General features: G+C 39.2%; 1 protein-coding gene across 1 annotated transcript in view; it reads left to right on the top strand.

Annotated features, from left to right (window-relative positions):
• Window positions 1–17,098, top strand: part of DNAH12 (dynein axonemal heavy chain 12) — a 107,423-nt gene that overhangs the window by 41,398 nt on the left and 48,927 nt on the right. Inside the window, exons 28-37 of the mRNA XM_063121339.1 lie at window positions 1,598–1,717; window positions 2,810–2,919; window positions 3,630–3,813; window positions 5,291–5,431; window positions 7,275–7,358; window positions 7,442–7,630; window positions 9,818–9,937; window positions 10,188–10,376; window positions 13,087–13,235; window positions 15,507–15,645. Coding sequence (XP_062977409.1) covers window positions 1,598–1,717; window positions 2,810–2,919; window positions 3,630–3,813; window positions 5,291–5,431; window positions 7,275–7,358; window positions 7,442–7,630; window positions 9,818–9,937; window positions 10,188–10,376; window positions 13,087–13,235; window positions 15,507–15,645 — 1,425 coding nt within the window. The remainder of the gene's footprint in view (window positions 1–1,597; window positions 1,718–2,809; window positions 2,920–3,629; window positions 3,814–5,290; window positions 5,432–7,274; window positions 7,359–7,441; window positions 7,631–9,817; window positions 9,938–10,187; window positions 10,377–13,086; window positions 13,236–15,506; window positions 15,646–17,098) is intronic.

The following is a 17,098-nucleotide window of genomic DNA, read 5'->3' as shown; positions in this document are numbered from 1 at the left end:
TTGCTGGGAGAGGCTATACAGAGATGGGAGCTGAAGTGTCACCAATATGTAGATGATGCACAGCTCTATCTCTCCTTTTCATCAAATTCAGGTGAGGCCATTGGTGTTCTGAATCAGGGAAGGAGCTTCCATTGCTTAAATTCTTGTTCTAGTGGTATAGACAGACAAACTGGCTTTTTTCTTATCTAGGGTGACCGTATGAAAAGGAGGACAGGGTTCCTGTATCTTTAACAGTTGTATTGAAAGGGGAATTTCAGTAGTGTCATTTGTATGCGTGCAGCACCTAGTGAAATTCCCTCTTTATCACAACAGTTAAAGCTGCAGGAGCCCTGCCCTGTTTTGTATCTGGTCACTCTAGTATAGCTCCTGCAGCTTTAACTGTTGTGGTGAAGAGGGAATTTCACCAGGTGCTGCATGCATACAAATGACACCTGCTAAAATTCCCCTTTCCGTACAACTGTAAATGATATAGGAGCCCTATCCATCTTTTCATATGATCACCCTGTCTTTTCTGCAATGGCTCCTGACTCCTCTCTTCTGTATGGAAAATGAATGAGAAAAAAAGAACAAATCACCAAACACAAAGGTAGACAAAGCTGGTCCTTCTAAATTAATTAATTTTCTAGATGAATTTATGGATGGCAAAGTCAGAAGCAGTACTAGTAATGAAGAGTCTTGTGCCACTTTAAAAACTAACTATTATATTCTGGCATACATTTTCATAGGCCAGAACCCACCAGAATTTTAGTACAAATAAGAACTTTCCCCAGTAATTACTTCAGAACTGCAGCAAAAGTAAAACTAAAGGTATTTTATGTTGTAGGCAGTGATTTTGAACAGTAGTTGCTATGCCACCTGTGATATTCTCGTGGTTCAGCCTTCCACAACCTGGCACACACACACCCCACCCCAGATGTGTTGGACTACAACTTACATCACTCCCAGCCAGCATAGTCACTGGCCATGCTGGTTCAGGATGGTAGGAGTTACAGTCCAATCCATATGGAAAGCTGTCTCAGGGCTTAGCTATACCTAAGGTTTATCCCGGGATCGTCCCGGGATTGTCCCTGCCTGCTCCCGGGATCCCCTGTGTGTAATTTACATGAACAGGGATGACTGCGGGACGATCCCGGGATAAACCTTAGGTCTAGCTAAGGCCATAGTCTATTTGAGCTGAGAGTCATCAATGTGGGGATCAACAGAATCCTCAGCTAGATTACAAGTATCAAGTACACTGATTCAGCATGTAATGCTTAAAACTCCCTCTGTCTGGAAGTGCCTTAAGTGGTGCCCCATACTTGTTTGCTATACCCCATTATAGGGATTGGGAAGTCCTGTGAGTGAGCATGCCTCCCTATACCCACCTATGCCTTTCTTTTGTCTGGATACAAGTTCCAATACGTGATCCCAGCAAGTTTTAGGATTGTGTTCTAACTTAGCAATTTAGTTAATTAGAAATTTGTGGGGGGAATACTAGCAAGATGCAAATTGAAGTTCACAGTTTGTTTTATTGCTGATCAGATTAAATTAATGTGTGTGATGTAAACTAGAACATACTTTATATTCAGTTCTGGTGCTGTTTTGTTTTTTTGTTCAGCTGCTTCGATCAATCAAAGATGTAAATGAACCTAAATTTTTGTCACATGATATACCTTTATTTATGGGCATTACAAGTGATTTATTCCCTGGTATTAAGCTTCCTGAAGCTGACTACAATGTGAGTACATTTGTAGGGTATGGTTCCCTAGTAATACTTTCAGTATTTGCCAGTTTAAACTAATGCACTTGTATGTTTCTAACTACAGAAAGATGACAAAGTTAACATTTTGTTTGCACTTGTGTCAGTAAACTTCGGTTCAGACAGTCTTCTGTGAAACTAAAACTTGCATCAAAACTTGATCTGTTCATAGATTTTTCCTTAATTTTTAGTAGGTCACAAAGGAGAGAAACATGTTCTCAGGATTCAAAATAGTTTGTTCACAAGAAGCTAAAGGCGTTTCAGCCTGTTTCTTATTCTGAGGCCTTCTTCTGGGGTCTGTAATATTAATAATAAAATGCAAATGAGACAACACATATGATAAAACATTTTCAAAATAGGTTAAACAAACACATTGCCTCAGTGGCCTATGCCTATATATTAATATTGGGGAGGGGGACTTTGTAATTCTGACATAGTGCCACACCAGTGCCTGTGCATATGTTTTGATATTAGAAGTTTTATAAATCTGGCATATTGTAGATGCTTAACAAGCAAATTCCGACTTACTAGTAGAAATTCCTCCTTCCAGCAAAAAGGTTATGAACTTCCCTGAGCCTTCTTTCCAATGGTAGCACCTCCAGCCCTCTGAAAATGTTACACAGAGACCTGGTTCTCACGAACACCATGGGTTAAACAAGCCACAGTGACTTGTTTTAACTGTGGCACATACCAGGTGCCATTTACCTAAGCCATGTCCATTTACCAACTGGACATGGCTTGTCATGTCATCTGAATCTGGGCGGCATAGCTTGTTGGACAGGGAAACAAACGTCAAATAACCAACAAGAGCCCATGGGTTATTTGAGGGTTGTTCCCCCACCAACAAGCCATACCATCCTACATAACTTTACCTGTTTTACTATTTCAATTATTTCAGTAGTTTGTTAAATTCAGATTATTTTCTAGCATTGTAAAACTAAGCTAGCTTAATGGACAATGCTTTAAGGTTTATAATTTGTATATGATGAATGCTAATTTTGTTTAATGAAATGTGTGTACATGCCAAAGAGGGAGAAAATACAAGATTTACTTTTTAAAATTGTATTTCAGGATTTTCTGGAATGCGCAAATGAATGCTGTAAAACACATAATGTCCAGCCTGTTAAAGTTTTTCTAGAAAAGATGATACAGACCTATGAAATGATGATAGTTAGACATGGGTAAGTGTATTTGTGAAGAATATCTTCCATAAATATGGGTTGCAATTTAATCCATACTAGTTGGTTCCCTCGAAGACAGTTCACGGGGAAAAATTAAATCTAACAGTGTGAATCTTGAGGTTTTGCAATGAGCGCACGTGATTCGTGGCAATGTAGAGTTGTCTATGGCAGAAGACAGGTGTAGGCAGATAGATGCCAGCTTGGCTCTCCAGAGCAGCTGCCGCCTGTGCACCATATACTTCCCTCTGAGCAGGGCATAAGCAGGTGACTGCCCTGGTGAATCTATGACCTCACCTACTATGTGACTAGCCAATGCATATTTAGAGTATTTGTATGCAACAGGTCTTCCAGTAGGAAATAAGCGCATGCACATACACATACCCCAGTGACAAGCAGCTAGCAAGGGAGAGGGAAACTGGCTACATTTTTAAAATGCCTCAAAATTGATGACATGCTTGCATACATGCCCAAGCAAATAGGCAGCTGCAAAATGCGATTTTCCTGTGGACTTGGTCTGGTTGAGTTATTTTTAAAATTTAGCCAGTTTCCCTTACAATATGGTGATAAAACTCACTGCACTTCTGTCATCTCATTCGTATAGTTCTTTCTAGAAGCTGAATGTTCTAGCTATATCTTCAGGATTAGTCATGGAATCAAATAGACTTCTTGGCAGAAAGGACATTACTGAATAACAACTTTTTATTTATCAGTTTTATGCTTGTAGGGGAGCCTTTTGCTGGGAAGACCAAAGTTTTGCATGTGTTAGCAGATACACTTACCCTTATGAATCAACGTGGTTATGGAGAAGAAGAACAGGTTGTACATAGAACTGTGAATCCAAAAGCTATTACTATGGGACAGCTTTTTGGACGATTTGATCCAGTATCTCATGAGGTGGGTATTTAATATACCTTAGTTGGGGGAGTACATTGTAGGAATAAACCATATAAGCCCTTGTGCAGCTCTAAAAATTGCCTGGATCTGGAGGAGCAGAGCTTGGCTAGGAAAGCTGAAAATTATGGTTAGGGTTTCTAAAAGGTAATAGGCTAAGTTAAACCTATTCATCTTCTAAGAACTTTCTGGATGGATTATTTCAGGAACACTTCTGACATCTATGGGGCTTTTCTTAAACTCCACAATTAGTGTCCCACTGGGCAACTTACATTGTACGCAGTTACACAGTGGATTAACACTAATCCCTTCACACCAAAGATAACATTCATTTCTGCAGGTCCCAAGAGATTGTGCTATCAAAAAGCTTGTGCACCAGAAGCAAAGCACAAAATGAATGAATGCATGGCTGGACCTCAACTGTTTTGGACAACAGAAAGCAAATTTCCTCTCTTTCAGTAAAGATAATTTTTATTGAGGAAATAGGTCCCCAAGTGTACGATAGGGATACTGAGATGCATTTAAGTGGTTTACAAAACCAAGAGAGCTGTTGGGTGATGTCTCTGGAATAGGAACTGTAAACCTATTCTTGATTTGTCTTGCGGTCAATAGCCAGAAAGAAATTGCATGTCCAAGTTTCCATTCCATACATTTCCTTATCAATATTCAGAAGTGGGACCTACAACAAAAAGTCGTAGTGTAGAGTGCTCCTTTCCAGGCTGCCAGCCAGCGATTTCCTCCTGCAAGATACTCTATTCTATCCTTCCAAACCTGGTTTTCTTTCCTCCCCATCAAGACGTTAAGCATTCCATGCCACTGAGCATGCTCAGTCTTCATTGAGCAATTTTTGAAGAAATGTTTTTTTTGTCTCCTTAGGCTTTCCCTGGTAAATAAAAAGGGAAACCTGAAAAGCAAGTTAAACAACCTTTTAAATAAGCAAACATATTAAATACAGTGTTGGAAATCTTGGGATTCCCTGAGCATGCTATTACCTCCCTCCTATTTCTCAGTGGCCCCATTTGAGCTACATAGCTGTCAGTACTCAGTACCTGAATTAGTTATTAGAGAGAGTGATAATGTCTGCTTGACAAGCAATGTATGAAGTGCCTTAGATAATTTCACATTCTCCAAGCTACCTTGAGTCTACGTATGTTGGCCAGATAATTTATGACATTCCCCATTTATGCTGTGAATTTGTGCACCGTCTCTTCACCTTTGTGTGAATTGTACTGTTGTCAATATTTATGCACACTCCATTCAACTCACAATAATGGTAGTGTGTGTGTATGTTTGTTCCAATGTATGCCCACAAAAACATTACATGTTCGTGTGTCTGTCTTTAACTTACATTTCCTACATATTTTATTTGTTAGGTTTTGTCCATTCAGTAGAACAAATAACCATATTTAAATGAAATACACAAATAGGACCAGCTGATCACTTACTTCAAATTTTAATAAGTGTTTCTCCCTCATTTTAGTGGACAGATGGCATAGTTGCCAACACTTTTCGAGAATTTGCTTTAACTGAGACCCCTGACCGCAAATGGGTTGTTTTTGATGGTCCTATTGATACACTTTGGATAGAGAGCATGAACACTGTGTTGGATGACAACAAAAAGGTAATGTCTAAGTAAACACATGGCTAAAAGCAATTGTAAAGTTGTTCAAAGAGTTTACCCTGGTCAGAAATCAAATTTATAGAAATAAAAACTATTTAAAACTTAATTCATTGGGCCTAAGTCAAAAATGACTGATGTGTAAGACAACCAGTTTGTAATTCTCAAAGTTTCATTAAACTTCTGGAAGTTGATAAGTAGTGACAAATTATAAATGCTTAGATTTGTTTTTGTTTTTTTGTTTTGGCATGTTTCTGAGAAACATCCAGTACTATGCAATGTTAGAGGCAGAAACTGGGGTCTGGTCCTCTCGGTTCAATATCCATTTCTTCCACCTTTGTTAATTAATATTTTTCAGTCAAGCAAAGTTGATACAACCAATTCATTTTTCATATGAATTAATTTGTTGAGTTCTTGCATTTTTGTTAACTCATACTTTTCAGTCAAGCAGAGTTAGTACAGCCAATTCATTTTTCATATGAATTATTTTGTTGAGTTTTAATATAAAATGAGCATCAGAAATAAGAAAGAAAATTAATAATATTTAGACTACCGTCTTCATCCTGGCCATTACAAAAAATATATCCCTATTTCTAGAAAATATAATGTCCATTTACAGGTTATTTGACTTCATCTATCTCTTCATTGTGCAACAACAGCACATTGTTTTGTTGTATCAATCTTAGGTGAAAATCCAGTGACAATTTTTCTCTATGCTTGGTTTCAATGCAAACACTCAGGGTGCTTCCAGACGGATGGTGCCTAGTACTACCAATCAAAGGCACTGTGCAGCTATTCCATCTTTGTCTCCTTAATATTTTTTCCTGTAAGAAAAGTCAGAAGTAGTGGTGGGAAAACACAGTAGGGATACAAATGGAAGATGACGTTCTTCTTTGTGGTCTCTGTGCTTCACACACATGGGCTCTGCGCCTGTGTGGAGCATCTTCGGGAAACTTCTATAGCTAGAGGCGTTTTAGGCAGGAACCCCACCATCATTCGGATATGTTCCAACGGTTCCCACCTTCCCCTAGTCTCTTTTCAACCATCATTGTGGTAGTATCATGAGGGAAACTCTTAGCTAGTGTTTTACTCTTGAAGAGGCATTTTTTTCTTCTAACTTTTCTTCTTTCTCTCTCTTTCTTATTTAGTTATTATTCTATCTTTAACGTTTGCATTTTATTTGGATCGCGATCTTTTATCGCCCGTTTAGGCGTATGGCCCTCCAGGCACCATTTAGAAAGTGTTCGCATTGTGATACCCCTTAAAATTCTGTGAGTAACGCTGGGCAATTCCACAATAAAAGCCTACTCCAGAAGCATCCTCAGTCACACAGCAGATTCTTCATTCCATGTACCCTTAAAGAATCTGAATTTGAATTTGGTTCTTCCTCTTTTCATTCAGGGACTGTACAAATGAACAGTAGTATTAGGTAAGATGCTAAGCATTTTCCCAAAAAACAGTAATGGTGGATTAATCTGAAACTAAGTAGATCTTTCACACAAAGTTTGTTATTAAAAAATGGCTCAAACATAGTTGTTAATAAATGGTGCAGCTGAGTGTATTTCCACATTTGATTAGCGGGAGATGGGGGTGTCATGTTTGGATTGTACTTTCTAAAAACACAGTCAGTGATCTGAGCAGTTCAATAAATGAAGCAAGTACCTTTACTTACCCAGATTTTCCAATAAAGTGTCTCTTAGCCTTCCCCCCTCTCAAATTTGGGATAAATGGCCTAGGCTACTTCTAGTGTGAAACAGTTATAGCAGATTTGTTTTTATCAGATTTACTTAAATATTAAATATTCTGTTTAAAATTGGGTGGGGTCTTTTTGTATTTTTGTTTCTAGCTTTGTTTGATGAGTGGAGAAATCATTCAAATGTCACCCCAGATGAGCCTTATCTTTGAAGCTATGGATCTTTCTCAGGCTTCAGTAAGTTAAGTTCAGATAGTTTACTGGAGTTCATATTGGAGATAAAATGAGATTTTAAGAATACATTTATTATTTTGCTATAGCCTGCCACAGTCAGTCGTTGTGGAATGATTTACTTGGAGCCTTTACAGTTAGGTTGGATGCCACTCGTATCTTCTTGGTTGAACACGCTTCCTGAACCCTTGGATCAAAAGGAGTATCAAGACCTTTTCCAAGACCTTTTTAACTGGTTTGTACCACCTGCATTACGAATTCGCCGGAAAAAATGCAAGGTAATTTAGGGACTGTTCTCAAGAAAATAGTTACTTCAGTATGACTCTGTTCAGATGACATGCTAAGCCACGGTGGTTAAAAGCATTTTGAGCTAAACATTATGGCTTAGCGTGTCATGTAAACCATTCCTAACCATGGTGGCTACATAACCACATTTTAAACATGCTCACTAACTATTTGCTGCAAAGGGGTTAGCGGAATAACCGTGGCTTAGAGTGCTGTCTGAACAGTCCCATCATAGCTTGTGAAAACTGCCAGGGCTGAATGTGGCGGAACTAGAAATTGTGAATTCTTCACTAACAGATGAGGTTGTCCAAATGGTTTTACAATAGGCAGGGGTGAAACCACATCTGAAAAGCCATATTCAAATTCTATGGCTTTAGAAAATTATCAGCAAGTCTCCAAGGTACCATTCTGAACCAGGTTCCTAGAGCAGGTGGTGACTCATCAACTTCAGTCTTGGAAGACACTGATTATTTTGATCCATTCCTATTGGCTTCCAGCCTGAGTTTGGTTCAGAAACTGCCTTGTGCACTGTGGTGGATGACTTACACCAGGGAACCAACAAGCTGTTGGTTCTCTTGGTCCTCCAAGTGGCTTTCTGTACCATTGAACCATGGTATCCTTCTGGACTCTCACTCTGGGAGTATGGAGTCATCTGGAGGAAAGGATTCAGAAGGTGGTGCTGAGGGATGTCTGTTCTATCCCATGATATTTGGTGTGCCTCAGTTTTCCAACTTGCCCCCACAACATGCTTTTTCACATCTGTGTGAAACCACTGAGTGAAGTCATTCATAGAGTTGAATGAAAATGTCATCAAGATGCAGATGATATGCAGCTCTACCTCTTGTTTCCATCTTCTAATACCAAAGTGGAGGAAAACCTGAACAAGTGTTGTGAGTAATTTTGGGGCAGATGAGGGCAAACAAGTTGAAGTTTAATCCAGACAACACTGAAGTGTTGTAGTTGGGGAGATCTGCTGATCTGGATGGAGGTGTGTAACTGACTCTTGATGGGATTGCGCTCTCCTAAAGGATCAGGCACACAGTTTGGGAGTTCTCCTGGACTTGGCCCTTACCATGGAAGCACATGTGATGTAGGTGGCCTGGAGTACTTTTTATCAGCTTCTGCTGATTTGCCAGCTGTGGCTTTATCTAGAAAAAGCTAGCTTTGCCTCACTAGCACATGCACTAATTACTTCCAGGCCTGATAACTGTAATGAGCTTCATGTGGGGTTGCCTCTGAAGACAGCTTGGAAGGTAGAATTGGTGCAGAATGTAGCAGTTTAGAACACTTGTTGCAGCTTGGCATTCAAATCACGTTACATCTATTTTGCACCAATTATGGTGCATGCCTATTTGTTCTCAGGCCCAATTTAAAATGTTAGTATTAGCCTAAAATAGTTTGGGACCAGATTATCTAAAGGTCTCACTGCACTGGTACATGCCTGCCTGAGCTTTAATATCAGCATTTGAGGCCCTGCTGTTCACCAGTGACAGTCATGAGGTTAGTGAGTACCAGAGACAGGGTTTTTCTGTGGTGACCCCACGTCTTTGGAATGCCCTCTCCTGGAAAGGCCATATGATCCTCTCTTTGTTGGCCTTTTGGAAGATCTTAAAGAAATCCCATTAAGGTGCCTCTGCCCCAATTTCTACCTATTCTCACCTCCCACTGCAGTCCCCTGTGCCACATCCCAGGCCTTTCTTTAGCGTCCGCCAACCCTCAGGAGGGAGTTTTCTTGGGAAGCAGGGGGATGTAGTGGGGAGGAAGGAATGGGGAAATTGCACTGCTCAAGCAATTTATGCTCAACTGTTATGGACCTAAGTGAAGTTTAGTTTGTATGCATTTTATACGTGTTTTGTGAGGCTCAAGTCTGTACAGAGAATAAGGTACTTTAAATAATTAATTAGTGTACATTTTAAAAAATTAAAGATTATTTGGTGAAATAATCTTGTTGTTATGATTGATTAAGATGGAGACTAGTTTCTCTGAAACAATATGAAACAAAAAACACTTCCTAAATGAAATACTGCAAAACTCTACCTAGAGCCATTTTTGTAACTGTTCTGAATTGAAATTCATAAAAGATAAAACGTTGCTGTATTAAAGTAATATAGGTGTGTGTGTTTATTAGATATGTGTCTCTGTGTTCATCATGCATGTACTTTTTTATTTTCTTCTTACAGGAGTTGGTTCCTACTAGCAATAGCAATAATGTGGTATCTCTCACTCGACTTTTGGAAATGTTGCTTTGTGATACTGTGGAAAAGGATCCTACCAATAAAAACATAAACAAATGGATTATGGTTGGTCTTACAACATATATTTCTTTTGCAAATTCCACTGTTTGAGCTAGCTTTTTTACATTGAATTTTCAGAAACACAAATTAATTCTAATAATTAAAACATAAAATCTGTTTGCTGTAGATAAATAATATGTACTTCAAAATGTTTAAACTGCAAATTGTCACCAATACATAATTAGCTGTTAAAATAATAGACTGATGAGCATATGCCATGAATATATAATTGAATAATTGTATTTTTTAATGAAAGGGTTGTTTTGCATTCTCCATGATTTGGTCCATTGGTGGAACCTGTGACAGTGATGGTCGGGTTGTGTTTGATACCTTTATGAGGGATATTGTCACAGGGAAGATAGATGAATATCCAGTGCCAGCATCTGTGGGCAAATGGGACCATGCATTTGAAGAGAGAGGCTTGGTGTATGATTACATGTTTGAGGTATGAAATTAACTATAAAATTAATTGATATTTGAAATTTTAATAAGTAGTTAGATTTAAATAACTGTTGTAAGCCAGTGGGAAACAATACAAATAGAATTTGAACATACAAATCTGTGGCCTTCCCCAAAAGCTTTGGCTTCAGATGGTGATGTGGTTATATATCAGCTGGAACTGATAGAGTTGAAATCTTGCATAATATTTATTTATTTATTACATTTATATCACACCTTTTTTCATCCAAGGAATCCAAAGTGGCATACATAATCCTCTTTCTCCCCATTTTATCCTCATAACAACAACCTTGTGAGGTAGGTTGAGCTGAAAATCTGTGACTGGCCCAAAGTTACCCAGTGAACTTTCATGGCCAAGTGGGGACTAGAACCTGGATCTCCCGACTCCCAGTCCAACACTCTAGCCACTTTACTACACTTTGCATTACAAATAGAAGGGGGCACCTGGATTTTAACCAAGGACCTCTTGATTTGCAGTCAGTCTCTGCCACTGAGCTTTGTATTTATTTAATTACATTTGTGCCCTGACTTTCTTCAGAGTTTGACAGTGTACATAAAACTCTCTGGCTGGCCCCCATACAAGCACAAACCAAATCTAGAACTGCTTAACTCCAGTAAGATTGCTGAATTAAATGTGTTCTGACCATGCTCCTTCCTGAATAATTACTCTTTATTATATATATTTTTAAACCTAATATGTAAGTAAAATAACACATATGTTTATATTTGGATATACCAAACAGTGGTCAGATTCTGCTTGGCTTACTAGGTAAACCCATTATTTATATTTGCCACCAATACTTTCCTTCCCTAAATCCTGCAGCATGTGCACATAACTCAGGGAAAGGAGGAGCGTTGGCCCTTGTGTTAGGCTTTTGCTGATGATGTAAGCAGTACCCTGCTCTTTTTCTCTCCTGCAAGAGCCCAATGGAAAAACAGAAATCACATTTCCCTTCCATAGAGTGGGAGGGTGAGAATGTAGAGTTGGTTCTTCTTCATGGTCTTTGTGCATCACACATATGGCTTTGCGCCAGTGCAGAGTCTCATTCAGAAAACTTGTATAGCTGAGGAATTTTTGGTGGGAACCCTCCCCACTGTTCCAGTGCACATGTCTTTAGCGGGTTCCCACCTATTCCCACAGTTCCTTCTTGAACATCATAGAGAACTTATCTCGGTATTCTCTATTTGTATTATATCTGCTGAGGTGAGTTCTATTTGAATCAGGATATTGTACTCCCTGGTTTCTTTCTCCCCCTTCTTAAGTCTGGTCTTACACCGTAGCACACAAGCAAGGGGACTGATAAAGGTCTCCATCGTTGATTTACAGTGGTAAGCAACAAGGACTCCCAGTGTTGCAGGGTCTGGTCTCTTCTTTCATCCCTCATTGCAGAGACTGCTATCCTGGGAGGTCAGTGCTATCAGGTTGGTGTATGAACTAGTTGGTCTCGACCTTACTGGTCCAGTCCTAGCTCATTCGACTTGTGCCATGGCTATGTTGGTGGCATTTGGGAAACGAGTTTCCCTTCCTGAACACTGCAGAGAGGCTACCTGGATGAAACTGTCAACCTTCATCAGCCATTTCTGATTTAATGTGTGAGCCAGGGAGAACTGCTCCTTCAGCCATGCAGTTGTGTCAGCTTGCTACTTGCCCATATATGTGATGCACAGAGATCATGAAGAAGAAAGATAGATTGCTTACCTGTAACAGTAGTTTTTATGAGTGGTCATCTGTGTATTCACGCAACCCACCCACCATCCCGTCTTCAGTGTCAATGTCAGTATTGATCTTGGCACCAAGGCTCCACTCAGTTACGAGGCTGCAATAGGTGGTCTCAAGAATCTGAGGGGAAAAGCAGGAACCCTCTAGGGATATGTGTACTGGGACGGCGTGGGAGAGTTCCTGCCAAAAATTCCACACCTATGAAAGTTACCTGAACCAGGCTCCTTACAGGCACAGAGCTCATATGTGTGAATGTACAGATTACCACTCGAAGAACTACAGTTACAATTAAGCAACCTGTCTGTTCTCTCCTGAAAGCTGGTCTTTTGCAAATAAATTAATAAAATACTAGCAGTGTGTCATTATTTCTGTCTCATCCAAAAGCCCAATGGAAGGAAAAGAAACCCCACTTCCCTTCTGCCACCCCAGCTCTCCGTAGATAAAATGAAGAATTCCTCCCCTTTACCATTTGAATTTTGCAGGAGGCAGTAGCATTGGAACAACTTATCTTACAGGACAGAAGCCACTTTTCTTCTCCCTCATTTTCTATGAAGGAAAGGACATGCTTTTTCTTCCAAGAGTTGAACATGGCACCAGCCACTCCTTGCAGCTTGCAAACAAGAAAACACTTTTCTCTTTGAACATTTTCTTTCATCCCTGGAAAACGAGGGTGAAAGAAGAGGGCAGACTAAAATAGGGCATTTGATGAAAATACAGCAGTGCTTGCTGCCGTAAATGGGAGGGGCCCTTACTGACAAGGAAGTGAGTGGGTTTATTGAACTCTGGTACTAAATAATGCTGCACTTATATGTCACAGTTTATATTTCAAATATCTTTAATGTTTATAATTTAGTATAATTCTTTGAGATTCAGTGAAATGTTCAAGCACAGCTAATTGCTAAAAGCATCAAATCCAAGTGAAACGTCTTTTGTTGGCACCAGATCTTCCACAGAACTTTATTTTTGTATTTCTTAGCTCAAAGGCAAGGGTCGTTGGGCACATTGGAATGAAGCTATTAAAACCATCAATTTTGACAAAAATGCTAAGATTCAAGACATTATAGTCCCAACAATGGACACAATCAGATACACCTATTTGATGGATTTGTGCATTAAATATGGAAAGTAAGAAAAATTGTTTCCTGTAATAATGAATCTGGTTTTATTGTTCACATGAAGGCTTTATTCAGTGCCTCTAAAATGGTTTTATCAATTTAAATTAACATATGAGAACATACAATTCCTGCACTACTGTTATCCCTTCTACCTGTTCAATTCCTGCCAACACAGGATCTTGGGATTAGAGTCTGCCTTGGGTTGGTGGGCTTGGAGATACAGGCTTGTGAGCAAAATGTGGAGCTGTCCGAGCCAAGTCTATGTCTAGGTAGTCATGGTGGGGTTAGCCCAGGCATGAGGCAAGGGATGCATATCTGAGTCTCTGGATTCAATGTGTCTAATAGAGCGGCTTAACAACAATTTCTGGCCAAATCGTGCACATTGTGATACAAGTGTGAAATTTGGTATGGTGGCATTTATGACCATGTAGATTAAAATGAGATATAGGGGCATCTTGGGAAATCATCGTAACGGCCGCCATCTTGGAAAATGGTGACCAAAATCCAGTTTTCAGACAATAACTCTATTATTTGTAATCTCTCGGGAAAGATGTCTCAATACAAAATTAAAGAGCATAAAATTTGCTACAAAAAAAGTCATTCTCAGACAAATGCGTAGGAATAAACCTTTATATCTCGACGAGGGTTGCTCCTATGAAAAGATTGTTAATGACTTTTTTGTAGCAAATTTTATGCTGTTTAATTTTGTATTGAGACATCTTTTCTGTGAGGTTACAAATAATAGAGTTATTGTGCGAAAACTGGATTTTGGCCGCCATTTGTTCCAAAGATCCATTTGACAAGTGTTGATGCTGCCCTTTCCCTGCCAGCTTTAGCCATGCTTAGCAGTTACGCTCTGTCACAGACCATGATTAACGCTGGCCAGGTTCCTCTTAACTAAGGTTTGTAAACCACTTCAACCCCTGGGCTCAAATCCTAGTTAAGATGGGAACTCTAATTAGCATTAAACATAGTTAAGGCCAAGGCAGGCATAATTTGTAGCCATGGGTTTTGAACTTCAGTTCTGCAAGCCAAATCTGGCAGTCCTGGGGTCTCAGTCTGGCCCACTGAGTTTCTTCAGATGGCTATGGGCCTCTTTCCTTTCTTCTCACTGCCAATTGCTTGGCGGTTTCCCAGCTTTTGCACATTCCACCCCATTCTGAGAGGCTGAAATGCCTCTCCTAAGGCTTAGTTACCAACGGTAAGAGCTTTAAGCTAAAATATGCTGGCATTTTGGGGTATTTCGTCCCCTCCTTTTTTGCCTTTAGACTTATCTCCTTTTGCCTTCACCCCTGTGCCCCCCAAGATTCCAAAATCTGGGCTAAAAGAAGTTCAACGCCCCTGATTAAAAAGGGGAATTTGTGCCAGATAAGGGAGGCAGCACACAACGCTGATGGCTACTTCTGATTTACTTGTTTCTTTTTTATAGCTTCCTGTTACTGGAGTGCCTCAAAGCAGCTTACAATTAAAAAAAGTAAACGGTAAAATAAAAACAACAATAAGAAGCAGCAAATAAAAAAGCAGATAAAATAATAAGTGAGTAAAAGCCCAAATAAAAGATGCCAGATAAAAGGCAACTAAAAGGATGTTTAATTTCATAAAAGCCATTAAAGGTGTAAACAAACAGAACAGGTTTCACATGGCACTTAAAATATTGTAAAGAACATTCCAGATGAACAATATCTGGGGAGGGAGTTACATTATGTGAGTGCCACCGCCAACCGGCTATTGGGCGGTATAGAAATGTAATAAATAAATAAACCCCTGCCCCTCTCTGGTAGCCATCCATGTGCTTAACTGTCAAAGTGGGAACATTTGGAGAAAGTCCTCAGGTAAATATTTATTGCTGGGCAGGTTCATTTGAGGAAAAATCAGTCTTTTGGTTTAGGGTTTTAAAGGCCAAGACTAGCACTTCTCATTGCATCCTGAAACTTACTGACATAATTAAGAGTTTGTAAGCATTTCCTCTGCACTATCCTGGCCTTAGAGATATAATTTACTTTTGTTTATGAATCTCTATAATACACTCATAAATCCAATTCATATTAAAAATTTGGATTTTGCATAAGATTATAGGATGCCAACTATGTAATATAATTCAGGTTGTATGAATAGGTAACTAAAACTTAAAGCAGCCATATGGTTATACATCATTAAAATGTATAAATTAAAATGTAAAAATGCTGCCAATTATCAGTCTTTTATTTGTTTGTAATTTATAAACATTTCTGTTTCCTCCAGTAATGAGATACTAATGTAAGCATGTAAATTTCTTTCCAAGAGCACTGCTTTTTGTGGGACCAACAGGTACTGGGAAATCTGTATATGTGAAGGACAAGCTAATGAACCACTTGGAGAAGGAAATCTATTTCCCGTTCTTTGTTAATTTTTCAGCTCGAACCAGTGCCAATCAGACTCAGGTTGGTAAGAACAACTATCCCTAGAACTATTTTGAATATTTTGTTAATTATGCATTGATGTATATTAAACTTTTGCTGGAAACTACATTTTCTTTGGTTCTGAACACAGAAACTAAATAATACAGGATATACATGTTAGGTAATAAAAAGGAAGATTTTATCATCTGTTTTTCCAGGTTTAACTAAGGAGGTTAACCAGTAGAATAGAACTATACCTTGTTCAAAACCTTTCTAAAGGCTGTCACTACAGGGTTAGGAATGAACTCTCCTCAATTGTTCATGTTGGATTATAATTAACATGAACAGTCAATTGTTGGCCTACCTGCAAAACTCTTGCGATCCAGGTATTCCTCCAATGCACCCCTTCTTCCAATGGTAAAATGATTTGATTTACTCTTCAATCCGTTTACTTAGCCACACCTATTTTGGGGAAAATGTACTCTAAAGGAAGCACATGAAAAGTAGGCCTTAGCTAGACCTAAGGTTTATCCCGGGATCGTCCCGGGGTCATCCTTGTTCATGTAAATGATACACAGGATATCCCGGGTGCACGCAGGGACAACCCCGGGATGATCCTGGGATAAACCTTAGGTCTAGCTAAGGCTGTAGTTTTAGAACAAAAGAGAACAAACAGGGACAAGACAAAATGGTAAGAAAAGCAACACTCCACTTAATACCAACCTTTGCTTCCAACTTCATAATTTCTTTTCTGTGCTTTGTCAGCATTTGAACATGTTAATTATCATTTTACAAAGAGAATACCTTCACATACGTTGGATTTGGGAGTGTCAGAGGCAGGCTGAAATACTGGCATGTTTTAGTTTAGAAATTATGACTGGGTGAAGCAACAAAATGTTGTTGTGTATGCCCTGAGAGGAATGCTCCTATTTAAGGCTCCAGCCAGCCTTGAACAGGAGCCTATTCAAGGTTTGGGGAGGGTTTCTATAGGAGCAAAGAAATAAAGGACACCTTTTTTTCTCCCCTTTCACGGTCTTACCCTACTGAACTCTAGAGGGCTCAGATTTAGGTCTGGCAATGGTCTGACCCATTATAAGGCAGCTTCCTATGTTCCTATGCTATATAATGGCCAGAGATGGGAAAAGGGAAAGGTGTCCCTTGTTTTCCTGAAACATCCTTGTATAGTGCCTGGAGAGGAATTCTTTAACTTGAACTGTGCAGGAAGCAATCAGGTGCACAACATGAAAATAGGATATTGTGTTGTACTGTATCTGGGGCTAGCTAGTGGCCTAATGCACAGTGCCATGGATCTTTCCATTATGCCAGCTCTAAAGTCTCTAACAAAAATGTTTACATTTATTTAAATTGTTTGTTTCTATCTATACCCCACCTTCCAGTCCAATGGACCCTCAGGCAGTTTACAATTGCATGTAATAAAATACATTACATTTAAAACATCACCAACCAATATGAAATAAACTCATTGTTGAACCAG

This window comes from Elgaria multicarinata, chromosome 3 (genome assembly GCF_023053635.1).
Source record: "Elgaria multicarinata webbii isolate HBS135686 ecotype San Diego chromosome 3, rElgMul1.1.pri, whole genome shotgun sequence".
NCBI classification, from domain to species: Eukaryota; Metazoa; Chordata; class Lepidosauria; order Squamata; family Anguidae; genus Elgaria; species Elgaria multicarinata.
The sequence above is the reverse complement of the archived record's forward strand: the minus strand, read 5'-3'. Positions and strand labels throughout refer to the sequence as shown.